Raw genomic sequence first — 17,002 nt, forward strand, 5'->3', positions numbered from 1 at the left:
TAGGGGTGACCCTCTGCTTGGGCCATGCTACAAACATAAATTACAGAACAATTCACAATACAAATATACAAGAAAAGCTGTTGGTGCACAGGACAGGAGGGTTGCCAGCACAATTACCACACCCATCTCTGGATGGAGCTGCACCTTAAACAGAGAGAAAAAAACTGAATCAAGCATCAGAAAGACAAGAAATACAGTATAATTTGTCAGCATTAAACAACAAGAAAAACAGGAAATACTTAGGTGATCACCAGCTACTAGCCCTGAGCTTCACTAAAATACCCAGAATTTAGGTAAAGTTGAGGCCGCAGCATGAATTAAATTAGAATTGAATTAGAAGAGTGAAAAGCGTAGAACTATACTATGTTTTATTGATGCAGGAAGATCATTCCACAGAACGGACATGATAAGAGAAAGCGCTGTGACCTGCAGACTTCTTATTCACCCTAGGGACACAAAGTAGTCCTGCACCCTGAGAACACAAAGCTCGGGCCGGTACGTAAGGTTTAATTAGGTCAGCTAGGTTGGGAGGTGCCAGTCCGTCAACAATTTTATAGACTAGTAGCAGAACCTTAAAATCTGATCTCACTGGGACAGGAAGCCAGTGAAGAGATGCCAAAATTGTTAAATCTTAGATTAGATTTTATATGTCTCAGACTTTTTTTGCTAGGCTGACCTCTTTTTTACACCTAAAATATTTCAGCATGTCCTTAACTTCTATACCATTAATAACTGAACTGAACTGAATTGAATAAATGTGAGGAGGTGCATCAGTGTCACACTGCCCCCAGGCTGTAGGCGGGGTCCATGACTGCACAAGTGGCCCACAGCCACTGCATGTTCCCATGCAAGACATTTTTACTGCCATTCAGGGATACACACAGCAGGTGGACAGGCAACCCAATGAGTGGCAAGGAGTAGTTATTTGGATATCATTTACTGATGAGTTAAGAAAAATAATAACTCATTATCATCGTCATCACCACTGTCATCTTTAAAACAGCAATATAGCATCGTGACGATTAATTAACTTTCTGTCTGTACATGTTTGACATTTCTTTGTCGTGTTTTTATTTTTATTTTATTTGTTGTTTTGTGATTGATTGTGTGGCCACAGCAGATGGTCACCCAACTGGTTTGCTTGAGGTTTCTTCCTGTATTCAAAAACACCTGAGAGAGTTTTTCCTTATCACTGTATCACATAACACGAAAGATGCAGAAACCGGAAGAAAATCCATGAACCAAACACGAAATGGGGAACCACAAACATCCACCTGCTGTCGTGAGACACACACGGTCGTACAGGCATGCTCAACACACCGGTGATGGTTTCGTGCACAGGCATGCACAGTGAGAGCAGCTGGAACATGTTGCACCACATCGTACCTCTGCTATGGAGAAAAAAAAAAAAAACACACACACACCATAAGCTGAGGTGGTCCGGGCATCTAGTAAGGATGCCTCCTGGGCACCTCCCTAGGGAGGTGTTCCAGGCACGTCCATCTGGGAGAAGACCCTGGGGAAGACCCAGGACTAGGTGGAAAGATTATATCGCCACACTGGCCTGGGAACACCTCGGCATCCCCAGTCAGAGGTGGTCAATGTGGCACAGGAGAGGGAAGTCTGGGGTCCCCTGCTAGAGCTGTTGCACCCGCCCCCATGTGATCATGTCTGTACATACATATAAGCATTTTATGCAAGTGTGCTCCCCCCGCATGCCACATGTGAAGGGGGGAGCGGGGGGCCGTGAAACATACATAGGCCACATGTGTTTTGGCGGAGGCGGTGGGGGTGCAACACATGCGCACATGTGCTATACATATGCATGCCACATGTGTTGCTTTTTGCAACACCACACATGTGGGGGCACATAGACAAATTTTCCATGCAGCTCGAAAGTGATTGTCTGCTCTCTGTTTTCGTGCTAACAGCGCAAATGACCACACGTTTTCTAAGTGTCCGGCGAGCAGTGTTGGATGTTCCTGAGTGTCACCTGGAATTTGACCAACACAAATATGGCCACGAGAGGGATCGAATGGGCTCTCACAGGGCACTGTGAAAGGGCCCTTAACAATGTGCTTGATCGAGGGTGGGGAACTTGACTTATGTTGTGATGTAGTAATGTATAAATAAATTTAATTTGAAATTTTAAGGGGTGATGTTATAAACTGCAAACTAATATAAAATATAAAATGCAAGCTCATACCTATAAATCAAACCTTTTAACGGTTTCCACAAGGCAAGTCCAAAATCTATCTGGATTTCTGATTTGTCTGACACATTTCCACTTTTTGATGGGCCGATCCAGATGGCTCTGAGCCCAGACAATTCAGTGTCACTTCTGGACAAGTTTAACCAAGTCTACTTTTTTCTCAGTAAAGTTTTAAGTGGCAATTGTGAATGTACTCAATTTTATAGTGCTTGACAAAGGTTTCCCAAAGTGATCCGTGCTAATGCGGTTATATCAGCTATTGACGAATCAAAGTTCTTGACATAGGGTTTGGAGGGACAGTGTTTTTGCTCTTTAAGGAATGAAATTCCTCCAGAGTCTGTGAATGTTTAATGATATTTTGCACAATAATACGCAACACCTTCCCATCTTTCCTTGAGGAACATTGTTTTTAATCATTTGGAGATTATCTTCCCATTTTTGCTCCTCAAAGACCTTGTATCAAATCATGAGTATACACTGAACAAAAATATGAATGCAACACTTTTGTTTTTGCTCCCATTTTTCATAAGCTGAACTCAAATTTCTAAAACACTTTCAATATAAACAAAAGACCTAGTTCTCTTAAATATTGTTCACAAATCTGTATAAATCTGTGTTAGTGAGCACTTCTCCTTTGCCAAGATAATCCATCCCCTGAGGTGAGTATCTGGTGCATCACCATTTGCCTCACACAGTGCAACACATCTGCTTCACATAGAGTTGATCAGCAGCCAGACCCCATCAAATGTGAGCAATTGCCCACTCAGTTCGGTTATGATGGTGAACTGCAGTTCAGTAAGACTGTGAGTTTCTCTGTGAATTTTCAGACCTTTTGTCTGACTTAGTGCTTAGCTCAGATAAGATAATTATAGTGGGCGATTTTAACATCCACACAGATGCTGAGAATGACAGCCTCAACACTGCATTTAATCTATTATTAGACTCTATTGGCTTTGCTCAAAACGTAAATGAGTCCACCCACCACTTTAATCATATCTTAGATCTTGTTCTGACTTATGGTATGGAAATAGAAGACTTAACAGTATTCCCTGAAAACTCCCTTCTGTCTGATCATTTCTTAATAACATTTACATTTACGCTGATGGACTACCCAGCAGTGGGGAATAAGTTTCATTACACTAGAAGTCTTTCAGAAAGCGCTGTAACTAGGTTTAAGGATATGATTCCTTCTTTATGTTCTCTAATGCCATATACCAACACAGTGCAGAGTAGCTACCTAAACTCTGTAAGGGAGATAGAGTATCTCGTCAATAGTTTTACATCCTCATTGAAGACAACTTTGGATGCTGTAGCTCCTCTGAAAAAGAGAGCTTTAAATCAGAAGTGCCTGACTCCGTGGTATAACTCACAAACTCGCAGCTTAAAGCAGATAACCCGTAAGTTGGAGAGGAAATGGCGTCTCACTAATTTAGAAGATCTTCACTTAGCCTGGAAAAAGAGTCTGTTGCTCTATAAAAAAGCCCTCCGTAAAGCTAGGACATCTTTCTACTCATCACTAATTGAAGAAAATAAGAACAACCCCAGGTTTCTTTTCAGCACTGTAGCCAGGCTGACAAAGAGTCAGAGCTCTATTGAGCTGAGTATTCCATTAACTTTAACTAGTAATGACTTCATGACTTTCTTTGCTAACAAAATTTTAACTATTAGAGAAAAAATTACTCATAACCATCCCAAAGACGTATCGTTATCTTTGGCTGCTTTCAGTGATGCCGGTATTTGGTTAGACTCTTTCTCTCCAATTGTTCTGTCTGAGTTATTTTCATTAGTTACTTCATCCAAACCATCAACATGTTTATTAGACCCCATTCCTACCAGGCTGCTCAAGGAAGCCCTACCATTATTTAATGCTTCGATCTTAAATATGATCAATCTATCTTTGTTAGTTGGCTATGTACCACAGGCTTTTAAGGTGGCAGTAATTAAACCATTACTTAAAAAGCCATCACTTGACCCAGCTATCTTAGCTAATTATAGGCCAATCTCCAACCTTCCTTTTCTCTCAAAAATTCTTGAAAGGGTAGTTGTAAAACAGCTAACTGATCATCTGCAGAGGAATGGTCTATTTGAAGAGTTTCAGTCAGGTTTTAGAATTCATCATAGTACAGAAACAGCATTAGTGAAGGTTATAAATGATCTTCTTATGGCCTCGGACAGTGGACTCGTCTCTGTGCTTGTTCTGTTGGACCTCAGTGCTGCTTTTGATACTGTTGACCATAAAATTTTATTACAGAGATTAGAGCATGCCATAGGTATTAAAGGCACTGCGCTGCGGTGGTTTGAATCATATTTGTCTAATAGATTACAATTTGTTCATGTAAATGGGGAATCTTCTTCACAGACTAAAGTTAATTATGGAGTTCCACAAGGTTCTGTGCTAGGACCAATTTTATTCACTTTATACATGCTTCCCTTAGGCAGTATTATTAGACGGTATTGCTTAAATTTTCATTGTTACGCAGATGATACCCAGCTTTATCTATCCATGAAGCCAGAGGACACACACCAATTAGCTAAACTGCAGGATTGTCTTACAGACATAAAGACATGGATGACCTCTAATTTCCTGCTTTTAAACTCAGATAAAACTGAAGTTATTGTACTTGGCCCCACAAATCTTAGAAACATGGTGTCTAACCAGATCCTTACTCTGGATGCCATTACCCTGACCTCTAGTAATACTGTGAGAAATCTTGGAGTCATTTTTGATCAGGATATGTCATTCAAAGCGCATATTAAACAAATATGTAGGACTGCTTTTTTGCATTTACGCAATATCTCTAAAATCAGAAAGGTCTTGTCTCAGAGTGATGCTGAAAAACTAATTCATGCATTTATTTCCTCTAGGCTGGACTATTGTAATTCATTATTATCAGGTTGTCCTAAAAGTTCCCTAAAAAGCCTTCAGTTAATTCAAAATGCTGCAGCTAGAGTACTGACGGGGACTAGAAGGAGAGAGCATATCTCACCCATATTGGCCTCTCTTCATTGGCTTCCTGTTAATTCTAGAATAGAATTTAAAATTCTTCTTCTTACTTATAAGGTTTTGAATAATCAGGTCCCATCTTATCTTAGGGACCTCGTAGTACCATATCACCCCAATAGAGCGCTTCGCTCTCAGACTGCAGGCTTACTTGTAGTTCCTAGGGTTTGTAAGAGTAGAATGGGAGGCAGAGCCTTCAGCTTTCAGGCTCCTCTCCTGTGGAACCAGCTCCCAATTCAGATCAGGGAGACAGACACCCTCTCTACTTTTAAGATTAGGCTTAAAACTTTCCTTTTTGCTAAAGCTTATAGTTAGGGCTGGATCAGGTGACCCTGAACCATCCCTTAGTTATGCTGCTATAGACGTAGACTGCTGGGGGGTTCCCATGATGCACTGTTTCTTTCTCTTTTTGCTCTGTATGCACCACTCTGCATTTAATCATTAGTGATCGATCTCTGCTCCCCTCCACAGCATGTCTTTTTCCTGGTTCTCTCCCTCAGCCCCAACCAGTCCCAGCAGAAGACTGCCCCTCCCTGAGCCTGGTTCTGCTGGAGGTTTCTTCCTGTTAAAAGGGAGTTTTTCCTTCCCACTGTAGCCAAGTGCTTGCTCACAGGGGGTCGTTTTGACCGTTGGGGTTTTACATAATTATTGTATGGCCTTGCCTTACAATATAAAGCGCCTTGGGGCAACTGTTTGTTGTGATTTGGCGCTATATAAAAAAAAATTGATTGATTGATTGATTGCAGTCAGGTCTCGACCCCCGATGAGGATGACGAGCATCCAATTGAGCTTCCTTGAGACAGTTTATGGCAGTTTTTGCAGAAATTATTTGGCTCTGTAAATTGATTGTTGCAGCAGCTGTCCATGTGGCTGGTCTCAGATGATCTTGGAGGTGAACATGCTGGATGTGGAGGTCCTGCACCGCTGTGGTTACACGTGGTCTGCGGTTGTGAGGCCGGTTGGATGTACTGCCAACTTCTCTGAAACACCTTTGGAGATGGCTCATGGTAAAGAAATGAATATGCAAATTGGGCAACAGCTCTGGTGGACATTCCTGCAGTCAGCAGCCCAAATGCACACTCACTCAAAACTTGCAACATCTATGGCATCGTGCTGCATGATAAAACTGAATATTTTAGAGTGGCCTTTTGTTGTGGCCAGCCTAAGGCACACCTATGCAATAATCATGCTGTCTAATCAGCATCTTCATATGCCACACCTATGAGGTGGGATGGATTATCTCGGCAAAGGAGAAGTGCTCACTAAAACAGATTTAGAGAGATTTGTGAGCAATATTTAAGAGGAATAGGTCTTTTGTGTAAATGTTTTAGAGCTTTCAGTTCAGCTATAGAAAAACGAGCAAAAACAAAAGTGTTGTGTTCATATTTTTGTTCAGTGTGATTATGTGTTGACTTCACATGTTTGAAATAGCATCATTATGTAATTGTTTTTACATCGTTGCTAAACCTAAATTGCTTCAGTCCTTTTTTTAAATGTATTGTAGCCCTGATTTGGGATTGTAGTTTAGGCTGAGAACTTGCTGAAGTACACTCAGTACATTACATACAGTATATTACATGCAGGTTGCAGAAACAACAATTCTCTGAAAACTGCAATATTAATCTAAACTTACAAATCACACTCCTGGAAGCTTTCATAGTACACACAATACCTCTACAGTGCAGGATGACCAGTTACTCAGCAGCCAGGTGTAGCATGGTATTATGGGACATGGTCTAGTTTGGGTAACTTGGGTAGGACAAGGCCGGCCCCCCTCGTGGGCCTCCTGTAGGACTCTCCGAGTGCGCACAGACTGTCCTGCAGAACACAACACACAGACAACATATAATTTAACTAATCACAGGGTCACTGTCATCCTCTTTAAATAAGAGTGTGTAAGACTCACAGCACTGTAGTATCAAATGAACACAAGTGAAAGACATGGAAGGGATTTCTGGTGAAGCAACAGTTCTGAGTGGACAGTGTGAGTGACGCAGAAGGCAATGGTACCATGACAGCTGGATTAACAGTTATGTGACTGCTGCAATCTGTAATACCTGTTATATCCACTGTGTGAAGATTGTCCACTGAACACTGTGCTTTGCTATGCTGTGCAAGTGGACTTTAAAGGAGCTATATCATGCAAAATCAACTTTTTTGAGTTTTTTACCTTCTTACATGGCTAATTCCTCATAAAAAGTACCCCCAAAGTGGTTTTTAGTTTCATTTATGCTTGTTTGAGCAAACCTGCTGGATCCAGTGGTCTTAGTCTTAGCCCCGCCCAGGGTAGAGAAAATGAGCCAATTGCCATTGTTGCGTCATAATGGTCATGGACACACCCCTCCAGGAAGTTATGGTCTGCCGCTCTGGCACAACAACACGTCCACTTTCTCAGTGTGAACTCCGCAAACACTTTACGCTCTGACGTGCAGTAGAAGCTGCCTTTTCACACATCTTCTTGAGCTATTGTTTAGCTAACGTCATGTCTCATAGGCGAAAATGTGCCTTTGGTTGTGAAAGCTACAGGACTTTATTTAGCCCCCCCAAAGAAGATTCAACTCATCAGAAGTGGTTGAAATTCATCTCTGTAAGCCTGAAACAAACCAGTCAACTATCGGTGTGCGACCGTCACTTCACTGATGACTGCCTGGAAAACCTTGGCCAGTACCTACGTGGATTTATGAATAGATTAACACTTAAAATGGGCACTGTACCCACAATAAACCCGGATGGACAGACTGGAGCTGTAAGTAAAAAACGTTTTCTAATGGTATTGCCACTTATCCTCAATACCTGATAGAACGTACGGCTCCACAATACGGTCATCCATCTTTAGTAAATTGTTGACAAACTGTCGTGGGTGGCGCTAAGCAGTACATGTACCGGCTCAGGGACGACGTCATGAAGTGGGCGGCACCCACACTGGGAGAGGGAGGGCTTTAGCCAAACTGAGCATCTTTCTTCCGAGTATGAAAACAAAAGCCCCTAAACTACTAATATTACACAACAAATGAGCACTCTATTGTGCCAAAGGCAAGATAATATGATAAATATGCACATAGTTGACTCTTGGGGGGTGAAAAAAGCATGATATAGCTCCTTTAAGATGCACCTCACATGCAAACTGAAGGGATGTATTGACATCCATCTCCTGTGACATTTTTTTGGAAAAATTTGGACCTATTCACCTGTCATTAACTGTCTTGTACACCAGAACTGCTTACTTATGGAAGGAAATTTGTCTCCCTTCTTCCTCCATTTGTGGCATGCCACAACCTCTTTCTTGATGAGATTCTTTGAGTGTCAGTACATGCTAAAAAATGGTGACCACATCTCAGTACGACTGCAGACTCTAGTTCTAAAATAGGGCTCTCATCCAAACACGTCCGTGATCATCCACAGAGGCATGCATGTCCGCAGCCAGGATTTTTGAGCGGCTCAAAAATCCTGCTGCGGATGAGCTCCGCATCACTGCCTGAATACATACTGAAGACATACGCAGGACATACACATCCAACGTGCTGCATATCCCCTCTCATCCGCTGATATCCGCAACCGAGGGGTTGGCGCGGCTTGGCGGTGGACCGGGACAGCGTGCAAAACAGATACGACGCGTGCCCAGCACGGCCACATCACGGTCGCAAATGGTATGTCGCGCATGCAGACAGAGTGGGCACGGATGGAGCGAGTGCATCATGGCCGCTGTGCCCCTCATGGGGGCGCCTCCACGGTCGCCTTCGTTTATGTTCCCTGTTATATCTGCTTTTCTTCCTCATGTATTCGCTGATCCACCCCGGGACATTTGTCATTTCCGCCCACATTTGTTGCGGACGCTCAGCTTTTGTCTCCTCATTTCATGCACAAATCCTCCTAAATGCCAGTGGGACAGGGCCCTAAAGAAACAAACCAATCACCTGGAAATAACCGTGGACCTGAGTGAGTACTGATTGTCTGAGGCAAATAATTACAACTGGATAGTATTGAATTTGGAGTCAAATATTGAAACATTTAAAAAAATTTTGCTGTGACCTCTGGTAACTCAGATTTACAAAGAAGCAAGGTGTGAAAACCTGATTCAACTGCAACCTTTGGTAACCCTGAAGTGCAAAGAAGGAAGGTGTGAAAACTTGATCAGTGGATGACTCAGAGCACCCCAGCCTCCTGTATACATATGCAAATGTTTCTGATGTTCCTCCCACACACCTCCGCACAGAGGCCAGAAAAGTAAAGGCCCCCTGACACTTGCATGACTTTGATCCGTGCACTTGCATGCACTCTGCTGCACAGAAGAGTAAACTCGTCTCAAACTCGATGTCAACCGGTGTTAACTGTGCGCGGCTTCGTGCACATGCACAAAGAAAATTTTGAAAAGTTCAAAATCTCCATCACACATTAATTACATGAATTTCAAGTGAACCTTGCACAAACAAGTCAAAAAAACTGTGTGAGAGCGAGTGATTGTGTCAGCGCACCACCACATTGGAGCACAGCTCATTTGATTGATTATAATGAGATGTTAAGTCTATCATAAACATACTTTTACAGCTACTTATAAGAAGGAATGAACATGCAACTGTTTTACCAAGCTATTACAATATAAACATTACAAATACTTATCTTTTAGACAGTTGCAATGTGAGACCTCATTAAACACGTGCATACAAGAAAGAGAAAAGCGGCAGCTGGAATAGTCCTCTGTGATTCCGGAAGCAATTAAAGGCGTTTTCAACACCCAACTTGGAGAAAAAATGATTAATCCGCTATGAAATAATTATTTTATATACACAGTGTCCAGCACACAATGTGTGGCAGCCAGCAGAACAAAGCACGGCTTCAAGCTGGGAACACGGCAGGTGGGATTGTCACGATGAAGTGTGTGCAAGTCGTGCAAGTATGAGGGAGCCTAGCATGTGCCGGCTCCCCTCACGTTCAGTCTGCACCAGTTAAGGATGAGTTTACTCTCCAGCACGACACAGGTCGTGCTAGTGCATGAATCAAAGTCATGCTCGTGTCACTGCACCTAAAGACTAATACCACACCTACAAAAACAAACTGAACACAAAGCTGACAACCTAGACCTGCACAGCCTGTATGATGAAGTGCATGTCTTCAAGGCAGCAGTCCAAATCTTTGCAAAGACCCTGAAGGACATCGTACATCAACTGCAGACGAAACACGTCCCACAGGAGCAACCAACAGAGTAGTTCCCAACCAAGGCCAACAACCAGAGGACCTGCTTTGCAGAGAGGACACCCTGCTGCACCCAGAGGACCTGTTCCATTTGGAGGGCACCCTGCAGCACCCAGAGGACCAGCTCCACCCAGAGGACACCATGCTGCACCCAGAGGACCTGTTCCATCTGGAGGGCACCCTGCGGCACCCAGATGACCTGCTCCACCAAGAGGACACCCTGCTGCACCCAGAGGACCTGTTCCATCTGGAGTGCACCCTGTGGCACCCAGAGGACCTGCTCCACCCAGAGGACACCCTGCTGCACCCAGAGGACCTGTTCCATCTGGAGGGCACCCTGCGGCACCCAGAGGACCTGCTCCACCAAGAGGACACCCTGCTGCACCCAGAGGACCTGTTCCATCTGGAGGGCACCCTGCGGCACCCAGAGGATGTGCTACACATGGAGGACACTCTGCAAGAGCAATAGGACATCTTATCGCTCCCCAGGCTCAGCCCATCCACCTCCTGCCAACCCCACACCACACATATGCGCAGGCTGTAAGCAGAAACATATCAAACCAAAAACATAGAGATCCAGACAACCAGAACACAAAATATTGAAATATTAAAACAGTATAAAAACACAGTAAGGAAAAAAAATGACAGTAACATGTTAAACCAAGTTCCCCAGAAAAGACTGACTGCTCATAACACGAGGTGGAGACCTAGCTGCACTTCCTCACCACCTACCCACTGTATCAAGACATCAGAGACACATACTTCCCACAGATCACAAACACCCAAAAAGACTTTGAGAGCACGACCAACATCAAAAATCTCATGGCATCATGAGAAAAACATCCTCACATCGTTTGACACTAATATGATGAAATCTCTCATCAAGGCTGACAGATATGTTAAACAATGCACAAGTAGAGAAAAAGAGAGTTAGAGAGACAGAGAGTCAAAAGCCTGGGTCAGCTCCTGTGTAGACCAACTGCCAAAAACAAATTAAAATGAATGAACTTAAGAACGGTTTACTTTCTTTAATTAAGGGAATAACAAGCATTCTCAAGCCCTCAGCAAGCAACAATGTATGCATCCAGGTTAAATCACCAGCTTTTGTATATTGCATGAGGCTGCAACTGGACTTTCTTCAAATGATGCATCTCGCCACTGGTTGGTGATGACTAACGGCACATTTGAATCCATGCAGAGGTCGGCTATATGTTTAATTTAGGAACCCTGAATCATTTATGGCATCTGAAAAAAGTTTGCTGTATGAGGTGCAAATTAAGCTCCTGTTCTCAATATATATCAATATCCCTTTATACAGTGAAGAAAAGTTATTCCTATTAATTAAAAAACACTAACCTCCATACAGATATAAAATGAGGTTTATATGATATTTTATATATATATATATATATATATATATATATATATATATATATATATATATATATACACACACACACGAGGTCTGTCAATAAAGTATAGGTCCTTTTTATTTTTTTCAAAAACTATATGGATTTCATTCATATGTTTTTACGTCAGACATGCTTGAACCCTCGTGCGCATGCGTGAGTTTTTCCACGCCTGTCGGTGACGTCATTCGCCTGTGAGCACTCCTTATGGGAGGAGTCGTCCAGCCCATCGTCGGAATTCCTTTGTCTGAGAAGTTGCTGAGAGACTGGCGCTTTGTTTGATCAAAATTTTTTCTAAACCTGTGAGACACATCGAAGTGGACATGGTTCGAAAAATTAAGCTGGTTTTCTGTGAAAATTTTAACGGCTGATGAGAGATTTTGAGGTGATACTGTCGCTTTAAGGACTTCCCACGGTGCGAGACATCGCACAGCGCTCCCAGGCGCCGTCGTCAGCCTGTTTCAAGCTGAAAAGCTCCACATTTCAGGCTCTATTGATCCAGGACGTCGTGAGAGAACAGAGAAGTTTCAGAAGAAGTCGGTTTCAGCATTTTATCCGGATATTCCACTGTTAAAGGAGATTTTTTTAATGAAAGACGTGCGGACAGATTGCAGCGTTGGCTCGCAACCGCCGCGATGCTCCGCCACAGGAAAAACACCTCCGTTGGAAGCCTTAAGGACAAGTTGGAACATGTCCAGCTGTTAAACAATTTCTCATATACTCACTCCACTGAAAGCCATCAAAAGCTGCCTGGATTTTACAAATGGTTATCAACACGGAGGTGTTTTTCCTGTGCCGCCGCTCTGCGCCATCTGCGTCCCGACACGCGGACCCGTCCGCACGTCTTTCATTAAAAAAATCTCTTTTAACAGTGGAATATCCAGATAAAATGCTGAAACCGACTTCTTCTGAAACTTCTCTGTTCTCTCACGACGTCCTGGATCAATAGAGCCTGAAATGTGGAGGTTTTCAGCTTGAAACAGGCTGACAATGGCGCCTGAGAGCGCTGCGCGATGTCCCGCACTATGAGAAGTCCTTAAAGCGACAGAATCACCTCAAAATCTCTCATCAGCCGTTAAAATTTTCACCGAAAACCATCTTAATTTTTTGAACCGTGTCCACTTCGATGTGTCTCACAGGTTTAGAAAAAATTTTGATCAAACAAAGCGCCAGTCTCTCAGCAACTTCTCAGACAAAGGAATTCCGACGAGGGGCTGGACGACTCCTCCCACAAGGAGTGCTCACAGGCGAATGACGTCACCGACAGGCGTGGAAAAACTCACGCATGCGCACAAGGGTTCAAGCATGTCTGACGTAAAAACATATGAATGAAATCCATATAGTTTTTGAAAAAAATAAAAAGGACCTATACTTTATTGACAGCCCTCGTATACACACACACACACACACACACACACACACACACACACACACACACACACACACACACACACACACACACACACACACACTGTATGGAGAGAGCACAATGTATTCCTGTATAATAGGTGCTGGATTGCACATGCTCAACATGCTCATAAAAGTTTAATGTATTTAAATCTATTCATGCACAGTTCAACATCTTTATGCATGATTGAGTCAATGGAATAATGAGAGGCAGCAGATGTGGCTGATGGTGGGTTGTACAGGTTTGGCGCTCTAATTAGTTTGAGGTGTGTTTGTGCATTTATTTGTTTACCTTCACTGCCACAGGTGTGCGAGCATTCTGTCCACGGTGACCAATCAGAGAGCAGGCAGCTGACTGGACAGTCGACCACACAGCTTTCGGACAGTCTCCACTTGTTAATCAGACCAAACTGTTGTGAAGCAGAACACAACACAGAGGATGACCGGCCAATTATTTTCACAAACCAAAAAAAAAAAAACAAAAAAACAAAAACAAAAACAGGGAGAGCTTGTATTTCCATATTTTAGCGAAATATGTTCATGCCCCGTTTTCTTAGGTATGGTTTTGTTTGAGAACAGTTCACGGCCAGGACAAAAAGACAATATTCTCCTTGCTTTTGACTGATTTCAGTCTACATTCTTGAATTTCTATGAATGTTTGTATGCCAGCTGCTATATACTTAATCACAGGGGAGACAATAATGCTGCCTTCTTCAAGATTACCATTTACATGATTAAGTCAGAGTACCAAAACACAGCTAAGCTGAGTGGAAACGTAAAGCTTTTTGAAGCACAACGCTGTTAAAATGTTGTTCTCAACATTTTTTCAGACCACTGAACTTTCAGTGAAGTCTGGCAACAGAATGCCAACTGGAGCACCGGGAGCACACACAAGTGTTTTTGAACATTTTCTGCCTAAATGTCACACAAAAACAAAGAGGTATTACCCCCAAAATAGTAGACAGTCAGGTTCATACGACGCTGGACTCTGACCATGATGGAGTTAAAATGAATCCAACCAAGATGTGATCATAGTGTCGACTTTCAAGGAATTTCTTTTTGTTGTTGCATTAACTGTTTATGAATTATGGTCATTTGTATACATAGTATCGCTATTTTCAGATGCCATAAGTAATTAACAATGTCAATAGAATAATTGTTTTTCATAGAAATTCTCACTTTTACAGGCAGTTTTATTGGAAGTCAATGGATGCATACATGAACAAATTGAATATGTTTTGTAATTGTCACTGTTTCAATTAACAGCAACTGGGCCAACCGCGTATAAGAAAAACTCAGGAATGCATTACGCTACTTGTTTTTGCCTGAATTTTACAAGGTTTGTAGGCAAATGCATCTCCAGTTCCGCCTCCTTTGTAACCCACAGTATGGAAAAAAAAGAAAGAGAGTGTGAAAGTGTGAAAGTACTGAAACAGGCTGTGCTAGTTTATTTTTTGCATTTAATATAACACATTAAGGTGTTTTTATTTGCAACTTAGCATTATGGTTTATTTCCCTGTGCTGGTCACATGATGTAAAGAGGAATAACCTCACGTTTATCCGTGGATCGTCAATTGGATAAATAAGGACTGCAAAAACTGCTCTGCCATAAGGTTGACCAAGAAAACGGCACCATATAGCTGTCGATTGGCTGTGAGGAATTAATGTCACCACACAGCTTTCATCAGCTGGGATTATATAAAACCATTGCTCAGCTTTTGATCGACTGGGAGGCCGCCGCACAGCTCTGGAACACAACAAGATACCGCTTCACTGTTCACTGGTTCAGAGTCCACGCAGGCACCCGTGCAGGCTTCAGCAGAGCCGGATGTTTCTCATTTTACTACCGCCATTGTTGAGAGATAATTCTGAGTAATTTAAAATTAAACATGAATTTTATTTGTTAAATGATACTACTTATTTTAAGAAATTTAGTGAGCTGTGGGACTGTCATATTAGCATACCATAGCATAATTTAATAAAGCAAGTTAGCCAGGCACAACTAAGCGAAAATTGTTACTGTTCTAATGCTACAGGAAGTGTTTTTGTTGGCAAAAAAATTAAAACATAAATAATGTGGACTTTGTGGACCTCTGGGTCAGTTTTTCCCACATGGGTTTTGCCAAATTCCACTAAATTGCAACTGAACTTTTACATCTTCTCAATGACCTAATTTTAGATCATATTGACTGCACGTTTTTTAAGTGATGCACGTGGATGACCCACTAAACTACAATTATTTACACTCTTCCAGGACTGGTTAAAAAAAAAAAGATAATAATAATAATAATAATAATAATAATAATAATAAAGTGGGGGTTCAACAACCATCCTGTCAGCATCTGTTGTTTTTTTTTTTTTTTTTTTTCTTTTTCAGTAAGACCAGTTCAGCACCATTCAAATTATACTCTTACTACAGATTACTTCAGTGAAACACAGATAAACCCTGGCTCACAAATGGACTAAATGCATGTAAAATGAAGCAATTTTTAACACTCAAAACAACTGAAGCTGAGAGCAAATATAAGACATATAAAAACAACCTAACCAATGTTATGTGATCTTGCAAAAGGCAGTATTACAGTGATTTACTGGAAAAAATAAAACAAACATTAAAGGTACTTGGAAGCTCTTAAATGACATCAAAGATTATCCATCATATTTTTGCAAAAATACTGATTCAATTGTTAAGGAAAAGAAAGTTATGGTAGATCATTTTAATGATTGGTTTGCTTATGTGGGGAAAAGACACTTAGAAACTCAGTTGTACCTTCTAATATGTGTTCTTGGGATGACAGTACAACAAATAATAACCTTTCAGATTCAAAGTTTACAAAGAAACTGCTGAATATGAAATAACTGACATAGTTCATAAAATAAATGAGAAAAAAATCTACTGGTTGTGATCATTTTTGTGTTTTTGGTTAAAAAAAATAACAAATATTATTGATTGTATCGCTAAACCTTTAACTTATATTTGTAATTTGTCATTAATAACTGGGGGATTTCCTTCCAAAATTAAAATAGCTAAAGTAATGCCACTGTTCAAATCTGGTGACAACAATAGGATTTAGAAAAAAAAAAAATCGTACTACTTCATTGCCGGTACCTGATTTTGTGGAACATATTATGAATGCAATTGAAAACAAGCAATATACTGGTAGGGTTTTTTGATACTTACAGAAGCAATTTGATAGCATAGATCATGCCTTACTATTGGATAATTTATGGAAGTATGGTATCAGAGCTCACAATTGGATATCAAGTTATCTGCACAATAGGTATCAATGTGTTCATGTTGGTGGGATAAATTCTGAATTTTTGAAGTGTATTTGTGGGGTGGCCCAGGGCTCAGTCCTTGGGCCTTTGTTGTTTCCAACCCTACTCCTTCCCCTAACCCTAACCATAACCCCCACAGATGCCACCCCCACCTCCCCACACCACCATGCATTTCCTGATCCTGTCACGAAATGAATTTTGCTCCTGTCAGGAAAGGCCACATTTCATGACGGCATCATGAATGTTGTGATACTGGGTTGATATTTCTTAGCCGACTCAGCACACATTAGATCTTATACGTCTCCTCACGTGTAGATGGAGATGCTTCTGACAATAGCGTTGTCTCTTTTACTTTCAGTGGCTTTATATATCAGGCCATTCCATAAAAAAAGTATCAGGAAAGATGATCTGACTGCTGAAGTAGCTCCAGATTTTATTGATTTCTCGTGCGTCACTCTTTTTACCCTCCTCCTGTGATTTAATTGCAGATAGTTTGAACAGCAA

The 17,002-nt window shown here is 41.7% G+C and overlaps 1 protein-coding gene across 1 annotated transcript in view; it reads right to left on the minus strand.

Moving 5' to 3' along the window:
* The window catches only part of thsd7ba (thrombospondin, type I, domain containing 7Ba), a 553,518-nt gene that overhangs the window by 41,905 nt on the left and 494,611 nt on the right, over positions 1–17,002 (minus strand). The window contains exons 21-22 of the mRNA XM_034186086.1: positions 13,512–13,629; positions 6,886–7,031 (exon numbers count right to left, since the gene is read on the minus strand). Coding sequence (XP_034041977.1) covers positions 6,886–7,031; positions 13,512–13,629 — 264 coding nt within the window. The remainder of the gene's footprint in view (positions 1–6,885; positions 7,032–13,511; positions 13,630–17,002) is intronic.

Source organism: Thalassophryne amazonica, chromosome 14, assembly GCF_902500255.1.
Source record: "Thalassophryne amazonica chromosome 14, fThaAma1.1, whole genome shotgun sequence".
Classification (NCBI taxonomy): domain Eukaryota; kingdom Metazoa; phylum Chordata; class Actinopteri; order Batrachoidiformes; family Batrachoididae; genus Thalassophryne; species Thalassophryne amazonica.